The sequence below is a fragment of the Pimephales promelas genome, chromosome 9 (genome assembly GCF_988280905.1).
Source record: "Pimephales promelas chromosome 9, fPimPro1.hap1.1, whole genome shotgun sequence".
Taxonomy (NCBI): domain Eukaryota; kingdom Metazoa; phylum Chordata; class Actinopteri; order Cypriniformes; family Leuciscidae; genus Pimephales; species Pimephales promelas.
This window is the reverse complement of record NC_142777.1, coordinates 34,659,561-34,676,448: the sequence shown is the minus strand read 5'-3', so window position 1 is coordinate 34,676,448 and position 16,888 is coordinate 34,659,561. Positions and strand designations below refer to the sequence as shown.

At 37.3% G+C, this 16,888-nt stretch overlaps 1 protein-coding gene across 4 annotated transcripts in view; it reads left to right on the top strand.

Annotated features, from left to right (window-relative positions):
• kctd8 (potassium channel tetramerization domain containing 8) overlaps positions 1-4,516 on the top strand; it is a 32,166-nt gene extending 27,650 nt beyond the window's left edge. Inside the window, exons 2-4 of one of the 4 annotated variants that reach the window (XR_016169741.1) lie at positions 1,589-2,427; positions 2,727-2,828; positions 3,761-4,516. Coding sequence is in view for 1 of the 4 variants with exons in the window: in XM_039649293.2 (XP_039505227.1) it covers positions 1,589-2,115 (527 nt within the window). In the remaining 3 variants the exon portion in view is untranslated. Of the gene's footprint in view, positions 1-1,588 lie in introns of all 4 variants that reach the window. The other 3 variants (XR_016169740.1, XR_005618098.2, XM_039649293.2) reach the window with 3 other exon arrangements.
• Positions 4,517-16,888: the final 12,372 nt, after the last annotated feature.

Below are 16,888 nucleotides of genomic sequence, written 5' to 3'. Positions count from 1 at the left end.
GCATCCACATCAGCGCAAGATTTCATTCTGTTTATTATAAGCGCGTGCTGTGGTTTTGCTCAAATGCTATAAAGCAGGATGGCTTCCTCAGTGTTTTTATCATTAAATTAGATAATTGCATTAATCAGAAATTGAACAGGTCTTCACTTAAATAGTCCTTTAAGTGAGTGTACAGTAGAGTATACTTTTTAGTTTAACTCTGTAGTGTGTTTAGTTTTGTGACTCCTTGTCACAAAGGTCTGATGGTTGGGATCTGTGATTCTGTGTGCAACAAATGTGTCAGGTGTCCTGTTCTCAGAGGGTCTCCTTCAATGATCTGTGTCCTGAACATCAACTGATGAAGTCTGTTTTCAGCTATGCCTGCATATTCACGTTTAATCACCAATTAGCAGCTACTCTGCATCACATTAAGAGACTTGCTGAAGCATGCAGTTACAGCTGGCTCCTGATTCTCTGAAAAAATGTATTATTTCATCATTATGAGCCAATACAGAGGTAATAGGCAAGAGATTGGATGTAGTTAGCTGTGTTGGACAGTTATAAAGCTTCATTTTCAGCTTCAAAATGAGTTGAATTTTCTCTTGCAGAACCAGAAAATCAAAAGCTGTCTCAAAGAACGTTGAAGCCTGGACAGCAAAGACTTCTTATGGGCGAATTAAGACATTTACTTTAAAACTTGTCTTAATCTGTAGAGTGTAAAGAACTTTCATAACGTCTGAACATATTTATTATGCGTGTAATCATCACCGAGGCCTTGATATTGCATTGAAGTGCAGTCAGTTGCCATTTATGGACCACATTTCCATGTTTTTGACCCAAGTGCTTTGGTGTTTGCTTAAGGCTGATTTATGTAACCGAGAACCCCTCTATCTCAGAATATATGCATGACATCCTCTCACAGGCTTTTTAAATCTGTGGTTAAGAGGGAATGTAGCAAGGGCTGTGTTGTGAAGTACAACAGATATCCATATTGAATGACTCAATTTTTTGTCGGATGATAAGTCATAATGCTTTGAAAAACGAGCCTTTAACAACATTGTATTGAAATGCTACACATTTCTGCAAGAGGATAGCTATCTATTTTTAAAAAGAGTTATATTCTGTTCTGTTTACTTCGTGAGCTTCATTCTACATGGCATCATGATCACAATCCCAACAGTATGCTTCAAAAAGGAGGCAGCAACTTTTTAAAGGGTTAGTTCACCCAAAAATGAAAATTATGTCATTAATGACTCACCCTCATGTCGTCCCTAGCCCGTAAGACCTAAGAATTTTATTTAGGCCTAAATCTAACTAAATAATAGTTTCTAATAGTTAGTCCTGATGCAATTTTTGCGTGTTAAGTAAACATGCCTTGTTTTAAGGATGCTTGGATATCTTTACTGCATAAGACATTTTTTTTAGCCGTGTATGTACAGTACAACAAAACCAATGTACAGAGTAAAAGCAATGAAACTGGCGTGATTTATTGCATACGCTAACACAAAAGAGCTTAGCATCTCATCAATCCAGTCTGTGAGACTTTACCATTGGCCTCTAGAGGTTTCGATTGATTGATCAGCTATTTCTTTCTTTATCTATCCACCAGGACCTGCCTGCAAGTCAGCATCCCCTAAACTGGAGCGTGAGGAGCCCAAGTCTGAGAAACTGCTGGATAAGGCCAGTGAGAGCGGAGCCTCGTTGAACGAGCTCTCCACATCCAGCTCTGAGACCCACTCAGAGGCCACGTCTCCCCAGGACGGGGGCCCCATCCTGGTGTCCCGTGGTGAGGTCGTGGGGGGCTCCCTGGCCCCATGTGGCGCCCTGCACTCTGTATCTCGGCCTCCGAGCACTCTCACTCTAGGCCGACCGCCCAAGAAAGGCTCCTCCGTGCAGTGGATGGAGCTGCCGGATAAGAGGAGAAACAGTGAGCTGTTTCAGTCCCTCACCAGTGGAGTGGGTTCGCGGGAAGGTGGGGGAAGCGGTCTAACCCGGAGAAAGACTCTGGAGAGGCCCAATGCAGAGGAGGAAATGAAAGAGTGTATCCGAGATTTCCGAAAGATCAAGATCCCCCCGGCGTTCCCAGAGCGCAAACGGCAGTGGCAGTCAGAACTTCTTCAGAAATACGGCTTATAAGGGAAACTCGGGATAGGGAACTGTTTTAAACTATCCAATATTCACAATCGCACACAGTAGATTCTCCATCAGACTTTGAAGTTGAAAACTTGAGCCAACAAAACATGTTTGACAGCACCATTGATATCTTTGAACTAGACCTTATAAACTTTCCAAAAAGTGGTGACGGAGAACTTTTTGACAGGGCTCATATTATATCTCTTTAAACTACTCAACTGAGGGACTATCTTTGGTGATCGAGCCAAAGTGGACGTGCAAATAAATCCTTGTGGTGTTCAAAAGAGTGAAGCGTCACTGTGCGTTAACTAGTTGGTCAGTTTGGTTAAAAGCAATGCAGATTTAAAGTAAACGCAGTTGTCTCTACCTACTTTTGTTTCAGGGGTGAATTTAGATATAGATGATTAGGGCTATCAAACAATGAAAAATTTGCTAATTAATTAATCAAATTGCAGTTACATATATCAGTATTTGCTAAGAAAAGCCCCCAAGTGTAGGCCGTTCACATAGGACACTTGTGTTCCGTTACTGTTTGGTTTATGTACACTTGTTCTAGATTGATGTCTTTGGGCTTTGCTTTATGTCTTCATCTGTCATATCTTTTTTTTTTCCAGCATATCCCAAAACCACATTTCATTCGCTTCCATTCATCTTGAAGGTAAAAAACACATCCTTTGTGAGCGGCTCTTCACTCATTCTGTGCTGCTTTTTCTTTGGTAAGTGTGGTGTTTACTAAATGAATTGTTAAAGGGGTCATGAACTGGCTTTTTTTTTTTTTTTTTATTGTTGTCTATGACGTTCGCTTGGTTTTTACATTAAAAAACATCAAAATGAAAAAAGTAATAGGCTATTTTCTACCCTAGTTTTGAGCCTAGCTCAAAAACACGTTTTTTTATGGGTGTCTCGCATTAAGGACTTGAAAGTAAACGCCCACTGCTGTGAGTGGATAATAGTTTTGCATATTATAATGAGTTTCACTCTCGATCCGGTTTGTCATCACGAGGTAGGGCTATGTTATTTAGCTATGCGTGTCATGCGCGAATCAGTGGGCGGGGCTAAACCGGCCATGTTGAAGTAAGCGTTCATCTTCTCCAGCGGGGGTGGTGTTTTATCCTCTTTGACGTCATAGTTCCCCACTTTGAAAAAACGAGTCGTTTGCTGAGCCTGGTGTCAATAAAAGCTTTTATTGGACTAACTTAGCTTTTATTGGATATTCTTATAATATGATGACCTCTTAGATGTCAAATGCTTGATTTCTCAGTTCATCACCCCTTTAAATTGACAGACATAATATATATACATAATTTCAATATTTAAAATATAACTTTATATTTGAAGCTTGAATTGAGAGGTATGATGAATACAGTACACAATCTAAAATCTGAAATATAAGAGTGAAAGGAGTAACAGATATATAGACACATTTCCTTCTCATCCCTTTAAATGAACTAATTGTTGCATTTGTATGATGGGCCACAATGAACATCATCTCTGCACTGGTTCTTCTTCTGAATGATGCATAGAAATTGCATTCTGAATGCTATGACGTTTTGTTATGTGCCATTCATTTTCTAAAGTGTTTGTGTGTGCTTATGTCTGTATGTGTGCATAGTGTACACACTCTTTTCTTTCATGTACTTTTTTCTAGAGCAATTTGTGAAGGACATTTTGATTTGGAAACAAGCAAGAAGGAAAAACAAGGAAGTGTGTTGCTGCAAATTATTCATAAAAACCTATTGTTGGTCCCAGGGCCAAAGGAGATGAAGAGGAACACCTTAATTTATACAGTGCAGATTGACCTCCAAAGATGATCCGGCCCTCGTTGTTTCCCTTACAGTTTGCCAAACATTAATGTGATATTAAGAATTGGTCTTCGTGACCCAAATTAATTCTAGTTTATGTTTGAGCCAAGCAAGATTTATTTTAAAAATGGAAATAGCCATGGCGTCAAGCCAGCAGTTTAATCCACGTGCTGAAAACGGTTCCAAGATATTGTTTATGGCAGTGCGTCATCCCAGACTCTGGGAATGATCTTTCCATCTGCCGTAGGCTGTGTATCAAATGTCAGTGAGCATTGTGCATTTCCATCTCCATAAAGATTTGTATTTGAGATATGTTTGATGATCGCCCTCCAATTGATGTGTGCGAATGTTTAAAGCACAATATTCTGTAAATGCCGGTTTGAGACATGACATGGTCTCAATCCAGGACACAGGTTTGAAAAGCACAAGGCACAGTCGACCCTGTCATCCTAGAAATATAATGTTTTAATGGGTTTAAATCAGGGCTTAGTGTTAGTCTGCTGTGAAATCTGAAATGCTCCTAAATTTGTAAAGACAATAGTTGTTATTTGTCGATTTGCCTCAGTGTCCTGTAATAAAAGTGTCATGTTATGAATGGGTGATTTAATGTGCATTTTTTCCCCTCATTTCAATTGAACTGATATTTTTTAATTTTCAATCTCTTGGTAATTTACCTTCCTGTGCTTTTATTCTCTCTTTTTATTTTTACTGAAGAAAATGTCAATACCAGCCTGTTCCAGGCATTTTAACATTTAAAATCTGTTCACTGAAATAGTTTTTTTTTTTTTTTTTCAGACAACAATGCATGTCCCAGCTATTCATCCTGATAGAACAGTGTTGCCATCTACTCTTATAAGTGACTTTTGGCTTGTTTTTCATCGAGACAGAAGCGTTTAATTTGCTTATTTTCAGAATAGTCACACATTTGTGCTCGCTGGTCCTTGATGGCTGTCAAACCTCCACACTCAACATAATGTAAAGTGCGTTTCTCCTTTCTTCCCATGTTCCTGCCTCTTCCAGTGCCTCTTCACTTCAATGGTGCATAAATGCATGCTTTTTCCTTTCCTATATTTTGAATATAACATTTTAATGCTATGTGTAAAAGGTAATGCTAATGTAAATTCTTTGCAACAAGTTTTTAGTTTATATCCGTATGTTTTTCTTGCAAGATCTGGCAACACTCTGTGGTAAGAAGGGCAAAAAATGCATCTCTTTTATAAGTCGTCCTCTTACAAAGTCAGATATTTTTGAAAACGTTTATAAAACCAGGCAATATCAAGGGCAGCCAAAAGGTCTTCTTTCAATACTCCTCCTGCAACAAGGCTACACAAACTTTTGGTGAGTTTTCAGTATGTTTTTTGGAGCCCGATCTCATGAAAGTTCGTATCTATAGCACGAATGTCACTTCTCGTGCCATTTATATGCCAAAATTAGTTTTTGCGTGTATATGGTACGCGTTTTTCGCGTGCATATGATACGCCCACCCCCCTTCCTCCTAAACCTACCCAGGGTGTTTTCAGTGCGTAGCATATGCACACAAAAACCATTTTTGGCGCATAAATGCCACGAGAAATGACAGTCGTGCACTTTCATTTTTGTCACAATTGAATGTCAACATGGTTTAGGTGCTTTCTTAATTCTTTTTAAGAATTAAATGCAGATTTGTCAGTGTTTATTATGGGAAATATTGTATTTGACAGTTAACACATATTGTCTAAGGTGGTTGCAATTTGCATGAACAAAAATAAATAAAATAATAAATTACCTCTAAACATGTTGCAGATTAATCCAGACCGGTTTGGACCAGCTTGAAACCAGCTTTCAAAACACACCTACCACTGTAAGCTGGTTTTGGCAGAGACTCCTTAAAGACTTCATGGCACTTCACATGTCTTCGATGGCTGGTAAGTCTTCAAGAGTATAATTATTTTGAGTCAGAAGGATGTTTTATTATTCATTTGAGTTGAGACTTCATTTATGTTGAGTCTTAAATTTGTCATCCGAGACTTTTCTCTTCGGCTTGGTGTAATCATTTCAGACATCTGAAGTGATGCTTGTAATAGAAGCGCTCATAGTTTTAGTCATGTAATCAGTCAGCCAGATCTCACACACTGTAGTTTATTCATACCTGTCAAAATGACGTCTGTCTTGTATTTGAGGTACAATATGTAATCAGTGATTTATAATGAGTCATCGTTTGTGCCTTTCCAAAGCGCAAAGTGTTTTTGCAGTTTGGTTTGAGTGGTTTATCACTAATTTTGTCGAAAAGAAAAATTTACTGGTTATTTATGACACCATAGATAGACCCAAAATGTGTCATTCAAAAGTAGCAGCCTATATTCTGACTCTGGAAATGAAGTGGCCAAACTAATTCTCAAATTTCAAAGAATTCATATAAAGTTTGACTATAACGGAAATGTGTTAATGGAGAAACTAAATGGTATGCTAAATGGAAATTAAAAAGACAGATACAAAACTCTCATTGAGCCTTGCATTATAAAGTTATGGTTAGAGAAACAGTCCATGGAAAGGCTGAGCGCTCCTGCTTCCATTAAACACAGCCACTGAGAGAATGAATTTGATGTCCTATGCGAATTAAAGCCGTGACACACATCATATATCCCATTTCATGAATATCACCCGTATAGGAGCGCACACCCACACCATCTAAATGCAAACACTCAACTGTTTAAAATGCTGCCGCCCTGTTCTCTCAGATCAAATATGCTGATACGTTCTCCAAGAACCCCTCGAGAAGGAATATTTTCCCAGCTAAGCAAGCCCTCTCTCGCTGTCCTCTTTCCTCACAAAAGGAAAGCACTTATTGATGTAAAATTGAATTATATTTTAATAGAAAGCGAAGAATTAGCATCATTGTGCTCTGATATCTCCATGGCAACTTCCGAATAAGTGGCTTCCCTCACCTGTTTTAGAAAGCCGCTGTCCGAGCTTTCTCAGGGAGACGCATACGTTATGTTTCGCATTAAAATGCTTGCATCAGCGTTGCCGCCTGTCATACGTCTACGGTAGGGTATAGAGGGAAAATGACAACCGCAATTACGAGGCACTCAACAATCCATCACAGCACGGGCAAAATGTCCACATGAAAAATGTTATACTGTTCACTACCTGACTGTGCATGCGCCACTTGATGCTGTAACTTATAAAAACATAAGTGGCTTTCACCATGGGAATTATATAACCCATTAACCCTATATAGTAGGGATGTGCAAAAGTACATATTTTCAAAACTGAGTTGTCGATCAATCGTTTTTGGGAAAGCCCGTAATAATGAGCTGAAATAGCGTCCGGTGACATGAGCAAACATGTTGCAGTGTGTTCTGACAAAGTTGAGAAAAGTTTAACTTCATGCAGAGTGAATTGCCAAACAGCAACATAGTGTCGGCCCAGATCCGGCCCACATCTGGTCCACATGTGGTACAAGTGGATTCGACACGGTTAAGATGTGGGCCGGATCTGGGCCGACTCTATGTTGCTGTTTGAGGACTATCAATGGGAGTGATGACAGTGGAGCTCAAGTGATCCATTTCCTTTCGGATACTGTTGAGTGTTCACAAGATCTTGTACTTAAAGGAGAACTCCGGTGAACAATGAACCTTTGGTCTAATAAAACATTGGTACCTAGTCAATTGTTATCTGAGTTTTGTTTTCATGATAATCGAATGTAAAGAGTTTTATCTCTAAAAACTGTTTAGCGTATAATGCTAGTAATGGGGGCATTGAGTAAGTAAAAAGAAATCGCTAGTTTAAACCACTAACAAGGCTCAAAATAGCCCCACAGTAAGACAGTAATATAATGAGGCTCCATACATGCAAAACGAAGCATTGAGAACTTTGTAAGTGTACAGACCGTTTAATAAGAAGATACTTAATGAAGACAGTTCACTTTGCGTATACAGACAGGAGCCATCTTAAAAAATAGTCTAGATAAGTCGATCCCCGAACGCCGTTCATACAGTTCAGAAGTTCGTTGAACTTCATAGAGTTCAGATCAGTCAGCACGACGTTCGTGGTTTGACTTATTGAGACTATTTTTTAAGATGGCTGCTGCCTGTATACGCAAAGTGAACTGTCTTCATTAAGTATCTTCTTATTAAACGGTCTGTACACTTACAAAGATCTCAATGCTTCGTTTTGTATGTATGGAGCCTCATTATGTTACTGCGTTAGTGTGGGGCTATTTTGAGCCGTGTTAGTGGTATAAACTAGCGATTTCTTTTTACTTAGTCAATGCCCCCATTGCTAGCATTATACGCTAAACAGTTTTTAGAGATAAAACTCTTTACATTCGATTATCATGAAAACAAATCTCAGAGAAAGGTTGACTATGTACCGATGTTTTATTAGACCAAAGGTTCATTGTTCGCCGGAGTTCTCCTTTAAATCAAGTACTGAGCAATTTTCACACTGTAAAAAATGATTATCAGCCATGTTGTCTTATCAGCCGTGGCTGTCACGTCTATTCATAAATCCTTTCTTGGCCTCAGTAAAGTGTCCATCAATGGTGCACTTAAGAATCTCGCCAGTAGTAGTAGCTATGTCATCTATTTATCTGTGCACTACTCATCCGTGTAGTGTGTGTGAATTTTATAAGGTTATTTTGTCGTTGAACATCAGAGTCTGATGCCCCTCCGCTACATTATTATAGTTGCAGCAGTGGAGTGCATTAAGTTTCCAACATTCCACACTTTGTTTTTTTTTCCGTTTATTTAGTGCATCATGTGATCCGGGTATTTAAAGTACGGTGCACCTTTTCTTTTTGGAATTTTCTGTGAGAACAGACTACTCGCACTATTTATCCTTAAAGCTACACTGTGTAACTCTTTTAGTTTATTCTTATCTAAAAACAATATGTGCTCATTAATGTATATTTACTTCGTTCAAGTAATAAAATATTCTCTTGAGTGTATAATATGCCATTGAAAATACATACGGGTAAGGGGTTCTAATATCGGTCGCCATGTTGCCTCTCCATCTTGAAAGTACATTACCCAAAGAGGGACATACCCGTTAATTCAAGCTTTGCCTTTCGCCTTTACGTTTGAGTTAACAATCATGGACGAGGTCGAACTGGAAGCCATGTTAATCTTGGTCTACATTGGCCACCGTAGGAGTTAAAACTAAATCGGAATTGAGAGGAACAGAAACTAATATTCACTGGATGGTCATATACCTTTTCACCACTAGATGGGGGTAAAAATCCCACAGTGTAGCTTTAAGAATGTCATAGTAGTGCATAATACGCAAATTGGGACACAATAGGACATATTGGTGTACTGCTTTTCGCATACCTTTTAGTAGGGAAGTATTCGATTTCAGACACAGTGTTTAGTCATGTTAAAATTTTACTACGTAAGAGTGAAGTAATGGTGTGTAAAGGTTTTTAACTGGTTGTATGTTTTATGTTGGATTTAGTATAGTATGTTGCATCATTGTTGTATAATTGAAAAGTATATGCCTATGTTGGCCAGAACACTCCTGTAAAAGAGTTTTTAATCTCAGTTTTTTCTCCTGGTTAAATAAAGGCACAGTAAATAAATAAATGATTAGGCTATTTTAGATTTTAAAAAACAATCATTTTATAATTAGTTTTTTACATTAAAAGTAACTAAGATCATGTTGCATATTATATTATAATAAAAATATATTTAATAATAATTTGTAAAATGTTTTTTATAATTTATATGTGGAACACAATGTGTCTGAGATCATGTGTTGATTCATTAAGTGTATAAACCCAGCATTTGCACTCTCATGCTTTGATTCATTTTTGATATGATGCATTATGGAGCATTTTTTTTGATATGATGCAATTTATAAACCCATTTCCCTCTGGAATGTTCATTTTTAGCATCTCGATTTGATGCCAATTAGAAATGACGTGGAAATATAGTTTAGCTGGAGTGACGTTGTGCAATGACAGTAGCAACCAGAGCTGGGAACACCTAGGCCTACTAGAAAGTGAGCAGTGGTGTGAACAAGATCCTTCTTATGTTTAAAAAAAGGTCTTAACAAAATGTCTTAAAAAAAAAAAAACCGCCTAGATTGCCTTACAACTATCCATGAATACTTTCCAGGACCTCAGACCCGATTCTCTCATTTTCATGAATATTTTATCCATTTTGTCAAGGATCATTCAAAACCACCTTGAGCACCTGCCACTTTTGAACAATATACAGAAACATTATGAAGACAAGTGTTTGTGTGTGTGTCCCTGAGAGAAATGATTGTTCTGCACCATGTTTTTTAATTGCGGTATTTATTATGCTCAAGGACAGAGATGTCACTCTTCTGCTGTTTAACATGGAGTTTGGGAATACAGCGATCATGAGAGCTTTTCAATCAAGAAATTAATTGACAGATTTTAGCCTCGCAGCATGCTCGCGGATTCATCTCGGTCTCGGGCCTTCGTCGCATGGGACGGCAATAGCTTGCAGGCGATTGTCAGCTGTGTTTAGTGCAAGGGGTGTTGCTGATAGAGCTATATGATTGGAATGACAATGGGGATGCTGAAAAATCATCAATAGCTTCCGTGCCTTCTGATTGGCTGACGTTTTCCCAGCTGATGTTCTTGGAGTGGTGCAGAGACGTGACAGAGGGAAGACACATCTGTCTTCAAAGTAAACGCAGGATTTAAAGCTTTCTTTGATAGCAGCTGCTGTCGAACACTTGAAAACGGCATGTTTGCACCTGCTAGAGGTAGATCGTTCAATTGGACTTGCTGATTGGTGCATTTCTGTCTTACAGACTTTCATATGGTAATATGGGCAAATGAAGCACATATGCCTTGTCCAGCACTTTTGACTGCACTAGATCTTAACAAAACAAACTTTTTTTTATAGTCAAGCCTGCTAAAATACAATCGATGCCGTTTTGCAACACTCCCCCACACATAACAGTTTTAAACTCGCTCTCTAGGGAAGAGTGATATCTCAGATCTGAAGTCCCAGTTCTTAGCGATTTAGCCTCAGATAAAACACTCCTACAGCCAAATATTCCAGATTGCTTAGCATGGTTTGTAGCGGTTTCTGTTCTGACAGAATATAAGATTAAATAATAATAAATCTCTGGCCTATTTATTCCAGTCTGATGTTTACTTTGGAATTTATAAAAAGCTGAGCAACTCGCAAGTTGTGAATCACTTGATCTGGAGGTGAAAACGCGGTAAATGTGTCCTCTAAACACACCGTAAATCTTGGACGGGGGAGTTTTGAAGTAAAACAACCTCAGCAGTTTTGAGTATTCTGCATCAGTAAGCAATAAAGGCCAGGAAGAAAAAACATGAGTCTTGCTGAATTGATATCCCTCTGCTCAACGATACTTTAATCAAGAGCTTTAAGGTGTGGGAGTCAGAAATGATGTTTGTTTCATATGGAAACCTAAATGAGAGTTCTGTGGCTTGTCTCTTTGAGGTCATTTAGACTAGTGTACTCCTAAAAGTTGACACAATATTTATATTTTAGCAGATCCGTATGTGCAGGTACAATTAACTTGATATTTGGCACATTCACAGCAAGGACTATAACTATAACAATAAAGATGCAGTTCTTAAAGTATTTCTAAATATCAAATAATAGCAGAGTCCACACCACAACTATAACAATAATGACTTAGAGGAACAGTATCGTTGTTAAATATTGTTCTGGGTGTGTTCTTGGCCTTATTCTCTTCTAGGAAAATGAACCAAAAACATTAATGACATCATCTCCTGCTCAGGGGTGTAGCCTATACAAATTATTCCCCAATCAAATCTTTCTAGAATGAGAAAATCCCTCTACCGGCTTTCACTGACTAACAGTAGTCATAGTAGATCATGTTCATGGCTTATTTAGTGGGAAGTTACCATATGCATCCCTAAACTGCTCCAAAAGGGGTTTGAATTGGACGCCATTTCTATCTGTATTTATAGCTAGATGTTAAAGGTTTAGTTCACTTTTAAAAAAACTTTGGCGGATAATTTACTTACCCCCATGTCATCCAAGATGTCCATGTCTTTGGGTACCAAACGGTTCAAGGTCCAAATGAGAGTTTCAGTGCAGCTTCAAAGGGCTTTAAACGACACCAGACGATGAAAATGAACAAATCTTTTTTTAAGTCACTTCGTTGAATGAACCAAATGACTCGAAAAAAGATTTGTTCATTTTGATAAACGATTTTGTTCAGGAGAGTCACGAACGCTCATCACAGTACAGAGCAAGGCTAGTAATTGTGCTTATAAGACTTACACTTTTTTATTGATTTTTTTTAAATGAGCGATCATTTTGCTAGATAAGACCCTTATTCATCGTCTGGTGTCGTTTAAAGCCCTTTGAAGCTGCACTGAAACTCTCATTTGGACCTTGATCCATTTGGTTCCCATTGAAGTCCATTATATGGAGAAAATCCTGGAATGTTTTCATCAAAAACCTTAATTTCTTTTCGACTGAAGAAAGAAAGACATGGACATTTTGGATGACATGAGGGTGAGTAAATTATCAGCAAAAGTTTTTTTAGAAGTGAACTACTCCTTTAATACAAGGTGTAAATGGGGCAATACTATTGCATTTTTGGAAAAAGGGAGTTACTGTATTTGAAATAGTGCAACAGGTTTTTCAGATTATTGAGGGTCAGAAGTTAATCTTTGAAAAAAAAAAATCTCCAATGTGCATTTACGCAACATCGTCTACTCTCACGTCGTCACAACACGCATGTGGTGCTTTCGTGAATGGGTGCTGGAGATTTTTTGTGCAAACAAAGCACTCGTGTTTCTTCATAAAATTGATTTTAAACCACTAAAGTCACATGGTGTGTTTAATGATGTGAAAGTGGTAGTTGCGTAGCTGTCAATGCAAGGACAGAAATCACTCAGATTTCATCAAAAATATCTTCCGAAGATGAACGAATGTCTTGCAAGTTTGGAATGACATGACGGTGAGTAATTAATGACAGAATTTTTATTTCTGGCTGTACTTAACTTTTAACTTCTGAAAACAAATCATTGAGTCAGTGAGTTGAACTCAAGAAATTAATCAGTTTAATTTGTGAATGAATCATTCAGGCCAATTTGTGAACTGGATCAGTTCAGAATGATTCACAAAACGGACATCCTAGTTCTCTCGTGAACGTGTTAACGAAAGCTAGGCTACGATTCATAGAGTAAAGATTCAAATTGCGTTGTTTCTCACATATTGCAGCGTTCAGTAGTTTTTCATTAGTGAAAGCATTTTTATTAGTGAAGCAACTGTGATTTAGTCAGTGCTTCAGTTCGAGTTGAGTATGTTTGTGAGAGAGAAACAGTAGGAGATGGAAGGAGAAAAATTGCAAAAATGTTTCATGCACTCTGCAAGACGTCCACGCTCTACGGCAGTCGATTATGACATCGCGCTTTAAAAATGAAGTCCACTGCTGGAAACCATCAGCCGTTCGGATCCTAGAGCGCTGCAGTGTTTGCCAGTATTTAGCCCGGCCATTTACTCAACCAGTCAGTAATTATGCTTACATAACTAATTATCGCCTGGATGTCGCTCCCCTGGAAGGCCTTTTCTTTCAGCTGATTGTTTAGGAAAAATGAAGAGACAGCTGATTAGATTCACTACACTACTTCAAAGCCACAATCCATTATTTCACCATGGCAGCGCTCCTCCTGTGCGAGGAAGGACCTGTTAAAGGCCAATCATCCTGATATTCATAAAATCAGGGGCTGTAATATCACCATGAATGCATATTTGGCTCTATTTTATGGCTTTTGAAGCATTATGGTTGCAGTGATGTGCGCGCACCTGGACTGCAGAATCCTCTCCCCTTGATTAGTGCTGCTGATGGTGGGGTTTAGTGTGAAAAGAATCTTGGTGTCATTTTGCATCCATTGAACCGATGTGCAAAATACGCCCCTGCAAATATGAATATTTGGCAACCACACTGAAGTGCATTTGTTATTGAGAGAGGTGCGATTGGCCTGTTTCAAACATGCGTATGCAACTGCAAGTTTATTTTAGGCTATGTTTACACGGAAACGATTCTGAAGAGAAAATGCAAAAGTGGCGTTGCTTCATCACTTTTTATTGTTCTTTAGACAAGCGTTTTGGGTGGGAAATCCGCGTGCATTTGATGACGCAAAAGTGTGTGAAATTCAATGTAGTATGCACTCCAGTCGGCTAGGTGGCAATGTGGAGCACTGCCACACAACACACCACCAAGTCCGCGCGCCTGCGTACAACCTTCACTGTCAAGCAGACTTTTGCGTTTTTACCGTTTACATGGGAACGTGGTGGTGGAGCGTTTTTAAGATTTCCACTCTGGAGGGTGGTTTCACTTTTTTGTGTTTTTAAGCCACAAAAACGCTGTCGTCGTGTAAACGAAAGGCACATCCGATAAAATATTTTTACGTTTTCACCCGCGAGTGTTCTCGTGTAAACAGGGCCTTAAAGGGGTCATGAACTGCATTTTTTAAAAATGTTATAATGTTCTTTGTGGTCCACTTATTATGTTAACAAGATTTTACGTTGAAAAAAAAAAACATCCTAATTTAGAAGCAATCCAATCTGATCGAGAGTCAGAAGATAAACCTATACCTCAAATACAGTACCTGCGACAGCTTGGTTAATCATTTTTATTTATTTATATTAATATTATTTATATTTATTCCTTAGGTATCTGTGAAGTAGTATTGTATTTTATTACATTATATTGTTGAAACAAAGACACTACTAAAAGGTGTTTATCTCATTGCATATCTGAAACATTTGCAAACTGAATATTTTATCGTCTTACTAGCTGCTACAGTTAGTTGACAGAATAACTTAAGAATAGCGTTGTTTCATGTAAACCAATTGGGAATGAATGCATTATCGTTTGTCGCACTGTCGTTCTTATATTCCTCGTTTATCATTTTCATTAAAGTGAAAGTAAAGTGATCAAACAACCTGTAACAGGCAGCATTGTAAAACCTTTGTTACTCACACTTGTATGCTGCAAAATAACTGTCTGTTGCAATATATTCGGCACTGCATCATCTTTTATTTTCAGTCTCTCTGAAAAGCCTGCGTCGAACTGTCTTGTTAAAAAAAAATAATAATTCAGGATTCTTTGATGAATGGAAGTTCAATGTAAATATTAGGGCTGTGAAACGATTAATTGCATCCAAAATAAAAGTTTATGTTTACATAATATATGTGTGTGTAGTGTGTATAGTTATATTGTATATATAAATACACACAGATGCATGTATATATTTGAGAAATATTTGCATATATACTTTATATATATTTCTACAAAATTAATATTATACATAAATATAAATATTTGATACATTAATAACACATTTTTCTTAAATATATACATGCATGTGTGTATTTATATATAGAAAATAATTATATAAGTGTAAACACAAACTTTATATTATTTAAATTATTATTTAAAACTTTAAATTATATTATGTTAATATTATTTCTAATTATATTATTAATAATTATATTATTTTAATCTTTAAATTATATTATGTGTAAACAAACTTTTATTTTGGATGTGATTAATTGCTATTAATCGTTTCAAAGCCCTAATATATATATATTATTTTTTTTTATTTTTTTTACTTTTGATCAATTTAATGCGTCCTTGCTGAAAAAAAATATTATTCTTTTTATTTATTTTTATTTACTGGTATAAGATATAAATACAAAGCATGTGCAAATATTGAATTAATATTTGGTTTCTCTTTATTTTGATGGTCCCTTTAACACATTCTGTTGACTAAGTATTATTGCATCTACATATTATATATAACTATTTAACTCTCATTACGGTGTTAGTAGAGTATTAGTAAACTGGTATGGGTTAGATTTAGAATAAGTTGACATGTACTTGCAAAGTTATTTATAGTCAACATAATGTTCAAAATGGACCATCAAAATAAAATGTTACCAAATATTTGAATGAAATTCATTACAAAAATGCAGTTTTAATGAGAAATGTTGTTTACTGTGGATGATAGTCAAATTTCGAACAACATGAAGATGAGTAAATAAAGCAGAACTTTTAATTTTCCTTGAACTGTTCCTTTAAAATGATCTTATTTTTGGAAATAATCATCAAGCTGGTATTTATTTTGGGCACAGACATTCAGGGTATATCACGTCAACATTACCCATGAGTCATGACACCTTGCATGTAATTGGCCTACTATTTTGGTAGGAGAGTGATGGCAAGATATGCGGCTGTATTACTGTAGGTAAACAACAACATGACACAGACACTAATAGAAGAAATCATAAATCATGAGTATTTTTCAGACCATTCACTGCAATAGCTTGAAACAGCATGACATGATGGATGCATTTCACTTATTGCCTCAAGCATTCACGAGTACACAAACCCCCTCACACAGCTTCCCATTCCCTCCCCATTTCACTTCCTCTGTTTTATATCAGTCTACATTATTTCTTTACGCCTTGTGCCTTGAGAAAATCCCTCGCCTGCGAGCCGCGGGACATCCACCATGTGGAACGGCATCCAGAGGCACAGCGAGAGTCAAACATCTGCTGTTGCGTTCGGCTTCTCTTCTCAGTGTGAGCCTGTGGCGTCTTGAGTAATGACTGTACCGTTATCATTGCCTGACAGAGCGTCATGTACCCTCAAACTGCTTTCTCCGCTCCTGTGGAGGAGAGACAGAACATACCTAACCAGGTGTGTAAGGCCCTCCTTTATAGTCAACAACTGGTTTACATTAACTTGTTTTTTTAGATTTAGATCACCATCATCGTGTGTGTGCGTAATGCGTATATATTATTAGAACTCTTATAATATAGCTCCATACTTTTTAGGCATCTGTGAAGATCTCTTAGATAATTGTTATAAACTATAGCTTTGTAAACAACATAAGGTTATGGATTTATAGTTATAAGTCTAAAGTTGAGTGAACTTAAATTTGAAAGTTTACTACCTTTGTTTCCTTCAATAAGTTAAGTACAGTATTTAAT